This window comes from Dryobates pubescens, chromosome 1 (assembly GCF_014839835.1).
Source record: "Dryobates pubescens isolate bDryPub1 chromosome 1, bDryPub1.pri, whole genome shotgun sequence".
In the NCBI taxonomy this organism is placed as follows: domain Eukaryota; kingdom Metazoa; phylum Chordata; class Aves; order Piciformes; family Picidae; genus Dryobates; species Dryobates pubescens.
Genome location: NC_071612.1, coordinates 60,057,026 through 60,074,528, shown reverse-complemented (window position 1 = coordinate 60,074,528; position 17,503 = coordinate 60,057,026). Strand labels below are relative to the sequence as shown.

The following is a 17,503-nucleotide window of genomic DNA, read 5'->3' as shown; positions in this document are numbered from 1 at the left end:
TAAATCCTTCCCCATTTTGCATGTATAATATACATCTTACACATTTCTGCAGATCTTTATCTCCCATCACACAGTAATGATGTTCCACCCCATAATTAAGTGAGCACTCTACGAAATACCACCGGGAAGTTTGTAATGGAACCAAACAGCTAATCCATGGGCAGTGAGATGCTGCATTAATTAAGAAGGTTTGGAAGCATTTGCTTTAGGTCATAACCAGGTTATCATCTGGCCTGTTGCCAAGCTGGGCATTGCATGACCACAGTTGGCCTGCTGTTGAATTTGAGTTTCTTATCCCAACTCATCTTCTGGGCACATTCCTTCTATGCAGCTTAACAGGCCTCAAAACAACAGACGTGCAGAGGTCCTGTGGCTTAAAGAACTTAAAATTCTTCCATGTCACTATTCTCTGTAAGAGCTCACTCCTTGGATCAGCTAAAAAAGTCTCAACTATTTCCACCAAAACAGATTTTATCAGCTCAGTTTAGAAGGGGTCCGCTACAGATGAACCACAGTCCCATGAGATTTGAGTCCCAAAGCTCCTGTTCCTTCCACAACTTCTGACCTAAAAGAAAGGATTCTAGTCCAGGTATCAGCAGTCCAAATTTCAAAGATCAGGGGTTTAATCTGCTTAGCTGATTAATGGCAATTTTTATTTGCACTTCTCAAAACAAACAGGTAACAACCATGTTGCTTCCTAACAGACTGCAACTACAGCAAAACGTTACAACTTTGAATGCTGCTTTGTTCCCCACTTGAGTGAAGTCAACCAACTACAGCTCCCTTTCCCCACTCTGTAAATGAGGATAACTACATATTTCATGGCAGTAGCTGGAGGTTGAATTCAGAGGCTTTTGAGGACTAGGGTTCTGCAGAGAGGATTAAAATGTATGTTTTATAATGAGCATTACAGTGTTTGTTTTCATACCTGCTTCTAAATGGACTCATCGAGAAACACATGGAACCAAACAGGGTAGCGTTCAATTTACTGTGCTACAGAGGAAAATCAGTACCTCCACAGATGCTGTTATGGTGAGCACAATGTACCTCCAAAGCAGCTACAGGCTTAGAAATTAGGAGTTTAAAGGATCTTTCAAAGAAGGAAACTTCATTTTTTCATTGCTGATGAGCTAAGTGAGGCACATTGATTACATAACATTGATAAAACAAGCTTTTTCTAAGAGAAAATAACCAAGGATCTTGAAACGTGATTGCTAATGCTGAAATGGCTATTTTTGACACGTTGGGTAAAGAGCTCAGTGTGATGCCTACAGCAAGACAAGAGCAAAGTGTTCACCTCTTTAGCTGTAGCCCCTGGCTTTGGAGCATTCAGCAGGAAAAGTGTGCACGTCAGCATTCTCCCAGCTGGCTGGGCGAGATTTCGTTGACGCCAACCACAGAGCCACTGCGCTAGCTCGCCGAGATGCCACAGCACGAGAAGTGAAGGGTGGGGGTTAAACAAGCAGCAATGCACACCAGATGTCTGAGGAGGACATCTAAAAGATCCAGAGCAGAAGGAAGCAGATTTTTTTTTTTTTTTTAAATAAGAGGAAGAATAAAAAAAAAAAATCCCCTTCAATGCCATAAATATTTATACTAAATCCAAGAAACTGGCCCAGTTCAAACTTGTTCTGTATGAGTCATGCAGCATTTCCCTCACCTTATCTTCAGCTAATGTGTTCTGTGTAAAACCACTGCAAAAGAGGTGCCATAATTATGTCAACCTTTTTTTTTTCCCCCACTCTGTGCTGAGTACTTTTTGTAGAGCTCCTGCTTTAGAACAGATTACTTTCCAAAGAATATAAACAGAACAACTAAATAGTCTTATTTTCCTTGGCCAGCTCACACGGCATTTACTGGTCTTCCCAGAGACTTTAAATTCACGGAGACCGCCTCTTTCTCACAGGACAACTTTGATTTTCTTTGTGGCCATTTAATTAAAGTTAGCAATGAAGAGAAATCAACTCCAACTGAGCAATCTGGAGCCAGGAAACAAGAGTGTTCTGAAAGACCCTGCTCTGAAAGTGTCCAAAGCTGCTCATGTCACAAATACCTAAAACTTACTTTCAGAAGTGAGACACACTAAACACTAACAATCAACTAACAAAACTGGAAGTCATGACACCACCAATACCAACCAGAGTGCTTCAGACCAAAACAAGGAAACATTCCACAAAGGACATCACTTGTTCCAACAGAGCTACTTAGCAGCTTTGGTTTTCACTCTTCTCACACTAAAGACTGCTGGGCTGGGCACTTTGGAGGTGGTTAACTACAAAGGCTGTTGCCAATCTGCTGTTCATGGATTTTCTTTTTTGTTAAAATAAGCTATAACAAAGATTTTATATTAGCTTATACTCCCAAACAGCAGTGCTGTTCCCATCCTGGGCAAAAAATACATGACTACAGGCTCATCTACTAAATGCCTCTTACTTCTAACTACAACCCTTGTTTAAAGGCAGAAAAAATACCCCAAACCTCTATTTCTGCATGCTGAGGAATAAATACTGAGTCTTGCAAACCAAGGGAGGTGTAATGCTGAGTGGTTTCCATGCCTGCCCTGTCAAATGGGTTTCCAGGAAAAACTACTGCTTTTTAAACACAACTGGTTCCAAACTTTTCCTGGGAGAGCAAATATATTTCCTGGAACCTGCTAGCAACGTTTGGATAAATAGGAGGAAAGTTACACACTACAATAGCTTGATTCTCACAGCTGACAAGGAGCACTCCAAAATGATGAGGAGTGAAAAAGAACGTGTCCTAAAATAATGGGAGACTTCTGTAACAACGTGTTCTGGAACCCCTATTACAAGAAAGATCTGGACATGCTGGGATGTGTCCAGAGAAGGGCCACGAGGATGATCAGAGGGCTGGAGCTCCTCTCCTGTGAGGACAGGCTGAGAGTTGGTTGGGGTTGTTCAGTTTGGAGAAGAGAAAGCTCTAAGGAGACCTTCCAGTATCTGAAGGGGGCCTGCAAGAGCAGGAGCAGGGAGGTCATTCTGCCCCTGTACACTGCACTGGTTAGGCTGCACCTTGAGTACTGCGTCCAGTTCTGGGCCCCTCAGTTTGGGAAGGATGTTGAGTTGCTGGAGCGTGTCCAGAGAAGGGCGACAAGGTTGGTGAGGGGCTTGGAGCACAAGCCCTATGAAGAGAGATTGAGGGAGCTGGGGTTGCTTAGCCTGGAGAGGAGGAGACTCAGGGGAGACCTTATTGCTCTCCACAACTACCTGAAGGGGGGTTGTAGTGAGGCAGAGGTTGGTCTCTTCTCCCAGGCAACCAGTACCAGAACAAGAGGACACAGTCTCAGGCTGCGTCAGGGGAGGTTTAGGCTGGAGGTTAGGAGAAGTTTTACACAGAGAGAGTGATTGCCCACTGGAATGGGCTGCCTGAGGAGGTGGTGGGGTCACCGTCGCTGGGGGTGTTCAGGGCAAGGCTTGACAGGATGCTTGGTTGCATGGTTTAGTTGATTGGGTAGTGTTGGATGATAGGTTGGACACGGTGATCTTGAAGGTGTCTTCCAACCTGGTTTATTCTATTCTATTCTAAGAAAGCTGGTGAGGGACTTTTGGGGGACTTTTAGCTGCACTAAAACTTAAAGCTACATTCTACCAATCTACCAATGAAATTCGTTTAGAGTATCAGTATTTACAAAGATATTCAGCCACAATGTCCCAGCACTGTCCCTTTCTTAAAGGCACAGCCTCAAACGGTCACAGGGGAATGGATCCAAGCTGGAGGAGGGAAGATATAGGATGAAGTTCTTCATATTAGGAAGAAGTTCTTCCCCATGAGGGTGGTGAGACACTGAAACAGGTTGCCCAGGGAGGTGGTGGAAGCCTCATCCCTGGATGTTTTCAAGGCCAGGCTGGATGGGGCTCTTGGCAACCTGATCTAATGGAAAGTGCTCCTGCCCATAGCAGAGGGGTTGAAACTGGATGATCCTTGAGGTCCCTTCCAACCCTGACAATTCTGTGATTCTGTGTATGATAAAAAGACAGGAACTGTGGAGCTGCTGAGAAGTAAGATGGCACTTCCCTGCTAAGGGCACACTTTCCTTCTTCCTCCTTCAGCACTAAAATTATCCACCTTTATCCATGTACAACTCATTCGGGATGATCTCTTCCTCCAAAGACAAAATGAAACATACAGTGTCAGGTTGTTGGAGGGAAAGGTTGGATTCCACCATGAGCTGCATCATTTAACAAGTTCTTGCACTGAACACTAACAGCAACACAAGGGCAAAAAGCAGAACAAAGAGTGCTACTTGAAAAATCCCATCCCAAACAGTGCCACGAAACTTGGGTAAAGGAAACATTCTAACCTTGTTTGACATTTTTGTCCCCCACACTGGTGTTACTTTGACTGCAGATTGTCAGGACTGACTTTTCTGTTAACACTAAGTATCTATAGATCTGTGATGGAGGACCCACCTCACTGAAGGCGCTGGGTTACATTTTGTTGGGCTAGAATCAGTGCTGTGGTCCCAGGAACACCATCACTTCAACTTTCATAGTATCACTGAGGTTGGAAGAGACCTCAAAGATCATCGAGTCCAACCTGTCACCAGAGAACTCATGACTAAACCATGGCACCAAGTGCCACGTCCAATCCCCTCTTGAACACCTCCAGCGATGGTGACTCCACCACCTCCCTGGGCAGCCCATTCCAATGGCCAACGACTCTCTCAGTGAAGAACTTTCTCCTCACCTCCAGCCTAAACTTCCCCTGGCACAGCTTCACCAAGGTTAAGAAGAAAAAACTGTGTGAAGCTCATTCCTTACAAGCAATACACTCCAAGCTTGCCCTACTTTAGAATCAGTGCCAAACTAGTACTGATGTAAAGAATAAAACTCTTCCAACTCCATCCATCCGTAAAGCTAATTCTAATTAAGAGCTTAACTGCCTGCTCAAACCACACTTAGGCAGGATGATCCACGGCCTCTCTTCCCATCCCACCAAGACTCTAAGACACATGCCAGTACTCACACCAAGCTACATGCACCATTACACCAACCTGCAGAGACAGGCATGAGAATGTCAGCTCACCCTTCAAAACAACAACAAAAAAAAGCTGCTAGATGAGCACCAAGGGAAATCTGCCCCCAGGAAATCAAAACTGTGCACGGTGGCACTCGTGGTGTGTGTATGCTGCTGCCCCCCGCCCCCAGCCTTGGCAGACCTCACAGTCTTGCATGGCTTTTCCTGAAAGGGAAACAATGACCCTGTGTGTCCAGCAATCCATCCGTGCTCATTTGTAAAGTCATTTTCAGGGAGATGATACAAGCTGCACCATAGAGGGGAGGGAGAAAGTAAAGAATTGGCTGGATTTAGGCGGGGGGGGAGGGAATAAATGCAGCCCCAAAACACTCAGGCTTCTTTACCACCGAAAAAGTATAATGCCATTTTTGTCAAGACTCCTCCAGAAACTTGTGTTCATCACTACCTCATGCTATTATCAGTGAAAAATTATAGGCTCTGTCCTGCTGGATTACTGTTAGTGTAAACAACTTTGCTAAATTGCTTGGCACGCTGTCTGCGTGCAGCATGTTAAAAACTCTGTAGTCTATTCAGCCAAAATCAAATATAAAGGCCCATCTGTATTAATCCACAAGAAGAAATTAATAGACATCTATTTTCATGCAAAGCAGATACTTAAAAAAGGCAAACCCAATACATATGGATGAACTTTTTCATTCATAATTTTAGATGTTGCACAATGAAGGCTGTTGTTGAAGCTGTATTTTTTCCCTCCAACAGCTCTCCATACAATGCAGAGCATTGTTCAGACTCTGGAGCAATTTGAGCTTTTTTCAATGTCTCCTAAAATCCCTGGATTTATATCCAAAGAGACCTGGCACTGTAACAAATTTGACTTGTGAGTAACAAGTTACAGCCTTTAAGCAAATTGCTCATTAACACCTTTTATCCCAGGGAGAAAAAAAAGAAAGGGAAAAGAAACCCAAAAACCTCTGCCTCCTGTCTTATCTATTGAAAGTTGTGGGCAACTCACCGTTATATTTGTGTTTTTAACTTCCTTGTTTGAGTTCTCAGCACAAATGCTGAACTAGCATCAGGGGGGAGGAAAACAACAGAACTCCAGAGAGAAAAAGTGCTTAAGTATGACCTAAATCTATCCTGCCTTTGATGGATGAGGAAAATAAACTGAATTTTGATGTCAGGACTGAAAAGGATATTCCCAACTTTGTGCTAGGAGGAAATGAGTAAGAAAAGCCCAACTGTGAAGTTGGAGCTCTTTGTTATTTCCTGAAGATAAAAGACATTGAAAAAGCAAACCCCACAGAATGACCCAGAAATGGGGCATGTTCTATAGGTGCACCTTAATTTACATTACTTTGAACAGAAATTTTACACTGCATTACAAGTAAGAACACTTAATTCACCGTGAAGGAGATTTTTATCCCATTTGTTCTTCCACTAACTCCTCACAGAAGAATAGTGTTAAAGTCATTTTATATATTTAGAAACCAAACTTGGGAGTTAATAGGAGAAACTGATGCTACAAACCCAGAGTAAAATGCAAAGTCAGCAAAGAAAGCTGATGGAAACTCTTCACTCTTCTTTAGGAGGTAAGAAAACACTCTGCACTGCAGGAAAAAGCAAATGAGGTTAGCAGAATCTGGTTCAGGCTGCTCATCTGGTATCAAACAGTGGCCTGTCTGGGAAGGTGCACACATAGTCCAAATGCCTTGCAGTGCCCCAAGAAGACACAAGAGCTGTGCAAGCTCAGTGCTGCAGCCAACTAACGCTTCATTGTTACAGGAAGTCAGGGAAATAATTATGTAATATGCCACTAACTAATGTAAGCTGTCCTGAAACCAAAAAGGGGTGGCTTTCCATAAATCTGGATCCAATTTTCTTCATTAAAAAATAAATAAATCCAGTCTTCTGGACTGTCCAGAGAACTCTGTATAACTCTGCTGAGTGTTCCAAGTCTCATAACGTGCCTGGGGGACTGCTTAGCATCTCATTGCATTTCTTTATACCTTTCCCAGCACAGCAGTTCAAGCCCTGAGAATGCAGCAATAACACAAAGCATTAGAAAACAGGAGAGAGAGGAAGTAAGACAGAAATCTGCCTTCCAACACACCACCAGCTGTATGCTCCCTCAGATAAACAATCCAACTAAGCAGATCTGCTTGGAGACTGCACCTTCTCATACATATTCCATGGGAAACAAGGAGCCAAAACTCACTGGGCTGCCCCTCCTGCACTAGTTCAAGGGTGCAATCACCTGTGATTTGCTTTCACTCTCAGCCCTCCTGCCATTACCTCACACACAAGAAAGAATATTCAGCTCAAGTTAAGTGAGTTTCCATTGCAAAACAAGATGCAGATGTCCCACCTCTGAATGCATGCCCAGATCAAGTGCCTGACATTTGATACCATGCGCTGGCAATGCCAGGCTGGGACAGAATGGTTCTGTTTGGTGGCCTTTGCACCTCCTGAGGACAACAGCCTCCCAAGAGTGTTCTGATGTCTCTGAGCTCATTAGGAAGAAAACAATGATATGAAAGCACTACTCATTAAACTGGCCATTGTTAGTAACTGGCAGCAAATGTTTAGCAGAAAGATATCAGATGTATTTGTGTCAAAAATCAGCATCCAGATGCTGAGTCAACAGTTCTCTAATTATTTCTTCTTCTCTTATTGCACCAAATATTTTACAGCAAATTGCTGGAAATGCTTCATCTCTGCTAATGCAACTGCCACTTTCCCACTGGTGAAGACTAAACATTCCCATTTGAATGATTTGAAAATCTTCTTTCAGCAGGGAGAGAGAGGGAAAACTCAATGTTCTTTTTTTATGCAACTTGTTAAAAAAACCCCACCATGCAGTTAAACTTAAGATTTTCTTCCAAAAGCATCAATCAAGCAATCAAGAGATGAGATTACCATGGGGAATCAGGAGGAGCTCAAAGCCAGTAATTAGATTAATAAAACACTCAAAGGGACACAAATTATCACTGTAAAACAACCTTAAGGAAAGGAAATGGCTTTGTTCTATGGTTCAAAGTTATAGACCCTCTTTCAAAACCCCTCTTACATCATCTCTGGTTGTAATCCTTTTGCTGGCTGTGGCTGTTTTAATTATATGAGTGTGCAGAGCTTTCCATCACATGGAGTGCTGAGGCCAAAACGCACCTCTGGATATCATCTAGTCCAAATCTCCTGCTCACAATCAGGCGTAACTAGGACAGGTCATTCAGAGCTGTATCCAGCTGGGTATTACCTCCACAAATGGAGACTCCACAACCTCTCTGGACAACCCATACCAGTGTCACGTCACCCTCACAATAAACAAACAATTTTAAACATTCTCATGATTGAGAGAAGAGTCAACTTCAGCTAAGGTTCCATAGCACACAGTGGTCAGCTAAAGCTGCAACAAACGACTACCTCTTAACAAATAATGGGAGAACTTCTAGAGCTCCCCTCTCCTCACCCACAACCTCAACAAAAGGCCATAAAGCAGAGTCCATCTGTACCAGTCACCATTCTGCTCTCTTCCACTCAACCTCTGCAGAGCAGGCCCAAAACAGAAGTAAGTTTTATTTATCAGAATTCAACAGCACACTGTCAGTAAGCGTTCCCACGCTCACTGGAGTGTGGTCATGAATGACACAAGTGAGGAACAGATTAAGACATGGTTGAGGTTTCCTGCACCTACCAGCCAAGGACAACTAACCAAGTGCTGGTGTTAGCAGATAACACATAGCTATCTGTAACTCCTGCTGAGCAAGAAAAAGCAGGATTTGTCTTGGGATGCAAATTACATTCTTCTGCTCCATGTGGAACTAAAGGGCTGCCAAACACACAGGATGGAGGAACTCTTCCCATTTCCTATGTACCAATCCATCTGTTATCCATAGGCTGCAGGTACAAGTCAGTGGCACACGGTCCCAGTGGCTTGTGCCAGAGGTGAAAGATTAAAACCACGAGTAAACCTCATAAAATGCCAATGCCACAGCATAAAAGTTATCTCAGTAGTGTTTCAAGGGAGAATATAAGGCGGTAAGGAACCATTTTGTTTATTTCCTGTGGCATATAGGGCCTTAATTTTTTCCTCTGACATTCCAGACCTATTTTAATGTCATACTATGGGTTTGTATCTTAGCTTGCATCTGCAAAAGTACTTTTTCAGGAAGGCTTCTATTTATAGCAGTTCAAGTATGCCCTTCGATAAATCCTAATTAATTGAGTTTGAAAGGGGCACTTTGTTGTGTCCATAGAGCTACTCCCACAGCAGTGCCTTTGAAAAGGCAAGGCCCATCAACTGCTGCCACAACTCACTGATAAAATAAATACAATGGCAGAGGCATGGAAGATCTGTGGGCATCTGTACAACACCCTTGGAGCTCAGTGCAGATGTGGCCAGTGTTTATACTTTTTGAACCACGGGGATATAAACACCCCAGCTATAAACACCCCCAAAGTTTCGCTTTGCTCCTCTTCCTTTTGTGTGTGTTTATTTTAGCGTTAAAAATGTTAACTTCCAGAATAAGGAAAACAGCAACAGATGTTTAAGCTAAACAAAGACTGCTACAGTAGGGTCTCTTCCTTAAGCTCTTGAACTATTAAAGAGCTGGTTAAATAATTACTGGAGAAAAAGAGTGGGAGAAAAACAACAACAACCACCAAAACAAAAACACAAAGGGAGCTGGAAAGAATCTTCCACAGATATTAGGTATAATTATAATGAATTGGATTAATGAGCCCAAACTACAGTTTTTCTGCCTCAGTCAACAAAGGACTGAGGAACATGTAAGAATTTTATGCAAGACTTCATGGCCTTTATCAGAAGTTGGTAATTGCTCCCAAAAGGAAGGACTGGTCACTACAGAGAGCAATAAAAGCAATGAAAGAGTTAAAGGATCCTGCAGCCTGGGTTTTTTCTTGGTTGGTTTGGTGCTTTGGGGTTGTGTTTTTTTTTCTGTCTGGTTGTTTTGGTTTTTTTAATTTGTTTCGTTTTGGGTTTGTTTGAACTACTTTTCTTGCTGTAATGAAGAAAGCAGAGTATTAAGAAAGCTTGAGAATTCAACTCTGCTGAATCCCAGCTCTATGTTATTCAGCACAGCTCTTGAAAACAAACCAAAAAACCCCACCAGTTTTACTGCAGAAAATCCATACATATTTGTGCGGGAAAGAAAGAAAGGGGGGGGGGGGGAGTGAATTAGTGATATTAACAGCTCTACAGGGAGCTCCTCCACTTCCTGAAGGAAAGAAACGTGGCTGTGCTGGTGTGATGACAGAAAAGCTGGTATATTTTCCAAAGTGAGGTTCAGCTCCCTGCCTTCTGGCTCAGCCTTTTTCTGAAGAGTATGAATAGATAGCTTTGAGTCCGAAGTATCCTCCTGACGGTTTACTTCCCTGACAACTACAGCAAGTTTATTTTCCAAACGGACATGGAAAACGTTCCTGCTGAATCAGAAGAAAGATTTCTGCAAGGCCTGTGTGTGGCTGCAGCACGCAGAGCCCCACTGCCAAGCTGAGTTAGCTCAGTGGTGCCTCTTTCCAGCCCCAGCCAGGCCATAACCACTTCTGCAAACTGCACGTAGGTAAAACTCCACTGTGTTAAGAAAGTGATTTCACCCTGCTACCTCGGGCAGCTTCCAACCAGCATTACTAGTGCTGGCAATACGGAGAGCAAGCGCCAGCCTACATCGGCTGAAAGCGAAAGAAGCGAAGTTCAGATGCAGCAAAGAGGGGCAAAACCCCCTCCGTTTTTCACCGCTGGAGTTGTGTAACGCTGTCCCCAGGGGCCGGGAGCGTGGGGCGGTTCCTGGGCAGGGGGGCACCGGGGGTGGCGGCCATGGCCAGACCCGGGCTCTGCTGCACGGGGCAGGGGTGGCCGGACAATGGGCCCCGCCAGCCCCGCTCTCTTCTGGAGGGTCCCCAGTGAGAGCTGCCAGGCTGGATCTCGGGTATGAGCACGGCTGTACCCATTGCCAGCCTGGGTCTCGAATGGGAAGGTGCGGTAAAGCTCACACCCACCCGACCGCTTCTACAGCCCCTGAAACGGAGAACAAAAAACCTCTACCTGCCACACAACCAACACGGCCTTTTGCACGGCCTCATCTTCCACAAAAAGCAACGGTTAACATTAAATTAAGTCTTTGGGGGGAAAAAAAAAAAAAAAGAAGAAAAAAAAAAAAAGAGGCAGGCAAATTCAACGAAAAGAAAAAAAATCCCTCCCCTTAAACAAAGCTTTAACAGCACACACTGCAAAGCATCCCACCACCGACCCCACGGATTTCCTCCCCAGAGGAAAACTTCAGGCTTACAAACAAAATAAATCCGAGCAAGGGTGCCCGGTGGAAGGAAAGCGTTACCTTCATAGCACAGAATGCCGATATTGTTGTTCATCTTGTCCAAGTACTGGTAGTTCAACAGGTCCATCTTCATAAATAGCATTTATCGGGCTAGCAGAAGAGACCCGCTCGCCTGCGTTCGCCCGAGTTCAGGGAAGAGGAGGAGGCCGAGCAGAGGGTGCCGAGGGCTCTCCCGGCTTCCCAAACTTCACCAGCACAAGGCCCAGCCTTCGGCTCACCACAGCAGAGCGTAGAGAGGAGAGCTGGAGCGATTGAAGCACACACGCACGCACGCTCGCCCTTCCAAACTTCGCGAAACTAAACTTTACTGTGTCCTTCAGTACAAAGAAGACTGTCTAAAAATTTTCAAGTCTTTTTCCAATTAAAAAGAAAAAAAAAAAGTGAAAAGGGAGAATGTTTTTAAAAAGAAAGGGGGGGGGGGGGTAAAAAAAAGGTAATAAAACGGAGAGGAGGGAAGTTTCCTGGGACAAAGGCACGCTGGCGGTGCTCACAGCCCGCTGCGAGCTCCCTGCGCTGACATGCCGGCTATGCCTGGTATGGCTCCTATGTCAGCCGCTTCCCCGGCTGGGGCGGGGGGGCCGCGCATGCCCCGTCAGCCCCGGGCTCCGCGGATGTCAGGGATGTTTGCTGCACAACATCAGCCTCCCAATGCTCCCGCCGCTGCAAAGGAAGGGGCGGCGGCGGCCCGGCTGGCGGAGCCTGGGCACAGAGAGGGCCCAGGGCCCGTGCGGCGCGGCCTGGGGCAGCGGGATGCCCGGAAAGGAGAGGGGTCCGGAGTGAGGGACCTGCGGCAGAGGAGGGCCTTGGAAAGAGAGGAGCCCACAGAGAGGGGGTCCAAGCAGCAGGGCCTGCGATGGAGGGGAGTCTGGAGAGGAGCCTGGGGGAGCAGAGGTCTTGGGAAGAGGGGGCCTGTAGAGGAGGGGGTCCGAGTGGCAGGGCCTGAGCAGAGGGGAGCTCGGGCTGAGGAGCCCGAGTGGCGCCGGCTCCTGGCGAGGGAGCAGCGGGGCACTGCCCAAGGTAAAGAGGAGGAGGAGGAGTGGGAAGGCAAAAGCAGCCCGGGGAGCCGAGGGGCCTCCTTTGGGCACAGGGTAGGAGCTGACTGAGAGCAACTTTCTGGTCAGGCTGCTGGGCAGAACTGAGCTAAACCCATCTGTTTAAAATTAATTCCCTCTCTTAAACGTTTACTTAATTTCCTAGCACGGCCTCAGGCATATCCCAGTACTGCTGCAGTGAAAAGTAATGCTGTTTTACAGGAACAGCACAGCAGCTCTGGTATGATAAAGATAATTAAAGAAATGAAGCACATTGGGTACACCTGTGTGCAGACAAACAGGTACCTGGTACTCACACACACAAAACTAAAATTCGGCCAGGACACTTGTACATCTGATTTTTTTAAAGGCCTACCAGCAGTTAAATGTTCTGTGTTCTGGATTTTTAACAGCTGCTAAAGCTCGAGTTGAAGTGACACCAGTGATAGAGATTCTTACAGCTGTTGCTCTCATCTCAGGATGTGGTCTGTCCTGCAGTCACAGTCTCCATCACAAAGACTCTAGCCGCTCATACAGATGTGTATGAATCATCCTACAAGGGCAGAACATCTCCATGGGTATAAAAGCATGTGCTAACCTAATGGGTATCAATTTGCATTTCCTGCACCTGATCAGCACCTGAAGTCTGATTCAACAGAAAAATAACTATTGGGTAAGTTTGGACTCAAGCAAAATTTAAAAAGCTAATGGAATCCTAAACTCTCTGCCCTTCTTGCCTTGTAACACAAGTCATTCCTTCCTTTCTGGGATGGAGAATTTTAATTCCACAAGAGCAGAGCATCAGGGGAAACTAATAACAAACTCTCATTTCCACCTTGAGAACTTTCCCCTCTGTTCGCAAAGGGGAGGATTGTACACTACAGAGGCAACTCATTCTGTCAAGGCATTTTGAAAGTAACTGAATGCTCTGCAGATTTCAGTCAGATGAGGTAATTTAGTTAAATTTCAGACTGACAAATAGGAATAAGAAATTCATCCTCAAGGAAGACTCACTAGAACCCAAATAAGGCTCCTCCTCACCTCAGGCACAAAGGTAGTCCTGTCCTTGCACTTCAGGTGACAGAGAATGTCCACCAACAGTGCTGAATTCAATACAGCAGGGAACATACCACCTGAAAGAGATTCTGCACTGCTGGGAAGATGAAGGTCAAGAAACCTTTGGTTGGTTATTTGTATGCAACAAGGGCACTCTCCTAATTGGAAGCGTCCTATTAATCTTTATGGTTTTACACCACGTTAGTGTTTCACGAGTACCTGACTCTGGGTAACAGCACATCTGCTGGATGGGACCTAATTAAAAAAAAAAAAAGTTGTAGTTGGGTTTTTGCCTCCCAGGATTTGTTACCACAAAAGCTGCAACCAGACATCTCCAGACCAAAGCTGTGCATAGCATTTTCTAGAAAGAGGAATGTTGTGGATAGAGAAGAGCACGATGGGTTTTGAGCAGGGAGATCAGGAGGCTTAGACAACAGATCACATACTCAAAGACAGCCAATACCAACGCTTCAGATTAAAGCAGCCATCTAATCAAGGGAAATCTTAGCCCTTTAAGATATAAGCTGCAATAAAAATCCAAACTTACAACATTAGCAAGAGAGGGAAGTTTCTTCGGCGTGAAACGCAAGCTTCTTCCTTGAGTGCGGCAAAGCTTTTGGGGAAAACACTTCTGAGCTGTACAGTTTAATACAGAAAGCATCCCTGACTTCACATTGATACAACACACCTGAAGGATGCCTGGGAAGGATAAGCAGAGAGAGATATTTTTCTCCAGCTTAAAATACTTCAGCTTTTGTGGGATGTACAGGTGACGTGGAAGAAAAAGAACACCCTCAACTTCTTCAGAGCAGTGCTCTACAAGACAGGGTTTGCACAGAGTGTGCAAAAGCCACACAAAAGGATTATAGTTCCAACAAAAGGATTGTAGTTCCAAGTGCAATAAAAATTCCTCTATATTCAAAGCTACATGTTTCTTCAAGTTGTTTGGAAGAGCAAGGTTGGGTATCGTCTACAAACCACTGCTCAGGAGTGCTGTCTAGACACTAATAGAGAAGTTAAGGCTTTATTAGACCAGTAACTACCGGTGTAGAGCTTTTAAGACAGTAATGATTGCTTTGTGATGTGAATGGCTTTCAGCAGTATGTTATACACTGTGATTAATGCTTGCCAAATGTTGTGTATTGAACCTGGATGCTTGACACTAAATAATAATGAACTGGTACCAAACATGGGGAGCTTGATGAATTTCCTACTCAAAACCTCTACCCTGAAAGTAAGGCAATGCTTAGTGAAAGAACAGGGTGGAGTTATCAATGCAAATGTATCCTGAGCATTGCAAAACCTTTCTTTGAAAGAAAATTTAACAACAAATTCAGTCTAGCAGATGTTAACCTTAAATACTGGCACAACCAGTGTGAAATACTCTGTTTCTGACAGCAAAGCATTCCCAACAGCTTGATTCAAGCTGCTGTTGTAACACACTTCACCAGTCTGAGATACCTGCTACTCAACTGGAATCAATAATCACTGCAGCAGAGTGCAACATACACAGAACACCACACTTGACATAGAATCATTTTGGTTGGAAAAGACCTTTAAGAACATCGAGTCCAACCATTAACCCAGCACTGCCAGGTCACCACTAAACCATGTACCTCATCACCACATCTACACAGCTTTGAAACCCTTCCAGAGATGGGGACTCCACCTTTTTGAGGAAAGTTGTGCCTTGGGAGAAGGGAATGATCACCTCAGGACCTCTGTTAGTTCTCTCTGTTCTTCTACAGGTTGATAGTTACAAACACAGTTATGTGCTGTAGTATCTGTGCTTCGTATGAGCTGGAGTAGCTCCTGTAGGACTGACTGCTCACGCTTTCCTTCTGCAGAGCAGCTAAATGCCCGTATCTATGCACGGAGCGCTTCAAACGCTGCACTTCTAACACAACAGCATCCTCTAGAGGCAGCTCAACAGCCACAGGCATCCTTCCGAGCCACCCTGCGCTTAGACTTATGTCACATAGGAGATCAGATCACAGGTTGTTAAGGGTTGGAAGGGACCTCTGGAGGTCTTCAACCCCGCTGCCAGTGCAGGATCATAGAATCCAGCACGGGTCACACAAGAATGCATCCAGACAGACCTTGAAAATCTCCAGAGAAGGAGATTCCACAACCTCTCTGGGCAGCCTGTTCCAGTGCTCTGGGACCCTTACAATAAAGAAGTTCTTCCTCATGTTGAGGTGGAACTTCTTGTGCTGCAGTTTACATCCATTGCCCCTTGTCCTATCCCAGGGCACAAGTGAGCAGAGCCTGTCTCTTCCTTCCTGACAAACAGCCCTCATCTGTTTACATTTATTAGATCCCCTCTCAGATGTGATTCTTACTAGCCCACGCAGAAGATGAGACAGTTCAACTCCTTGCTGATCTTCTGACTCAGCAAAAATCAGTCTTCACACAAGAATGTCTTATCACAGAAGTATTCTGAGGCAAGCAAAGCAAACTAGAAGAAATAATAATTAAAGTAGAGGGGGTTCTAAAGCATAGGTAAATCACCACTATCAAACCCAAGAGGCTAAATATGTACTTTGGCAGCTCATGCCTGCACTGGGGTGGAGCTGGACAAAATTCTGTGCTGCTTGTCTCCAGCCGCTGCAGGGAGTTTGGACTAGATGAGCTTTAAAGGTCCCTTCCACCCCAAACCAGTCTGGGAGTCTATGAATTCTCACAGTAAGAAAACATCACCACTCTCCCTCTTGGAGAATACAGCAGTACACTTACAAGAGTAGGGTGAAGCAACTGGTGCTGTGGCCTCAAACAGCTCTATGTGTTTCCCCTAAGCTGGTTGATCTGTGGTCAGATGGACCAATGTCCCTTGGCATTGGGTCGCTCTTGCTGCACTTCTTTCAGCCTCTTTTCATCTAAACAGAATCTGGCTTAAGGCTGAGAGTGCTCTGCAACACAGATCAAAGAAGGGCAGTCAAGAGAGTCACTCTGAAAGCAAACATCTGCCACAACTAAAGCACTGGTGCAGAAGCTGAAGGGAACTGAGTGTTCTTCAGATCCAAAGTGCTCAGGAAACCTACCTTCACAAGAAGTTACAGTGCATGTTGAGAATGTGGTAGGTGATTGGCTTCCCAACTGCTGAGAAAACTTTTGCACTATAAAAATGAGTAGTCCTGGCTTACTGAGCAATAACAGGGCCCAAGATAAAAATGAATCCTTACAATCACGTGTTGGTTTTCTACTTGAAATTCTGGGGGAGGAAATGGCAAATCTTTAATGTATCGAGTCCCTAATATCAGATTTGACAGGAAAGACTTTACATGGTTTATACAGCACCTAAACATAGACTCACAGAATGGTTTGGCTTGGAAGGGACCTAAAAGATCCACCAGTTCCAGCCTCCCACCATGGGCAGGGACACCTCACACTAGAACAGGTTGTTCAAGGCCTTGTCCAACCTGGCCTTGAACATCTCCAGCGAGGGAGTATCCACAACCTCCCTGAGCCATCTGTTCCAGTGTCTCACCACCCTCACTGTAAAGAATTTCTTTGTCAACCCCAGTCTCAATCTCCCCTCTTCCAGCTCAAAGCCATTGCCCCTTGTCCTATGACTCCCATCCCTTGTCAAAAGTCCCTCTGCAGCTCTCCTGTAGCCTTCTTCAGGTACTGGAAGGCTGCTCTAAGGTCTCCCCAGACCCTTCTCTTCTCCAGGCTGAAGAGCCTCAATTCTCTCAGCCTGTCCCCATAGGAGAAGTGCTCCAGCCCCTTGACCATCTTTCTCACCTCCTCTCTGGACCCACTCCAACAGTTTCATGTCCTTGTTGTGTTGGGGGCACCAGAACTGGACACAGTGCTCCAGGTGGGGTCTCAGGAGAGCAGTGGGGCAGAATCCCCTCCCTGTCCTGCTGCTCTCACTGCTTTGGATGCAGCCCAACACACAGCTGCCTGCTGGGCTGCCAGTGACCACTGCCAGCTTAGGATGAGAATTTTTCCATCAACTGACACCCCCAAGTCCTTCTCCTCAACATACACTGAGCTGCTTTAGGAGACATTTCCAAGCAAGATGCCAGGGAGGAGTCATCCCTTTCTCTCCCATCTCCCTGC

General features: G+C 45.3%; 1 protein-coding gene across 2 annotated transcripts in view; it reads right to left on the bottom strand.

Moving 5' to 3' along the window:
- VGLL4 (vestigial like family member 4) overlaps nucleotides 1-17,503 on the bottom strand; it is a 104,002-nt gene that overhangs the window by 36,471 nt on the left and 50,028 nt on the right. The window contains exon 1 of one of the 2 annotated variants that reach the window (XM_009905587.2): nucleotides 11,352-11,716. The exons of the other annotated variant lie outside the window; for it this stretch is intronic. Within the exon in view, the coding sequence (XP_009903889.1) occupies nucleotides 11,352-11,433 (82 nt within the window). The 5' untranslated portion in view covers nucleotides 11,434-11,716. Of the gene's footprint in view, nucleotides 1-11,351; nucleotides 11,717-17,503 lie in introns of those variants that run through there. 2 annotated transcript variants of the gene reach the window in all.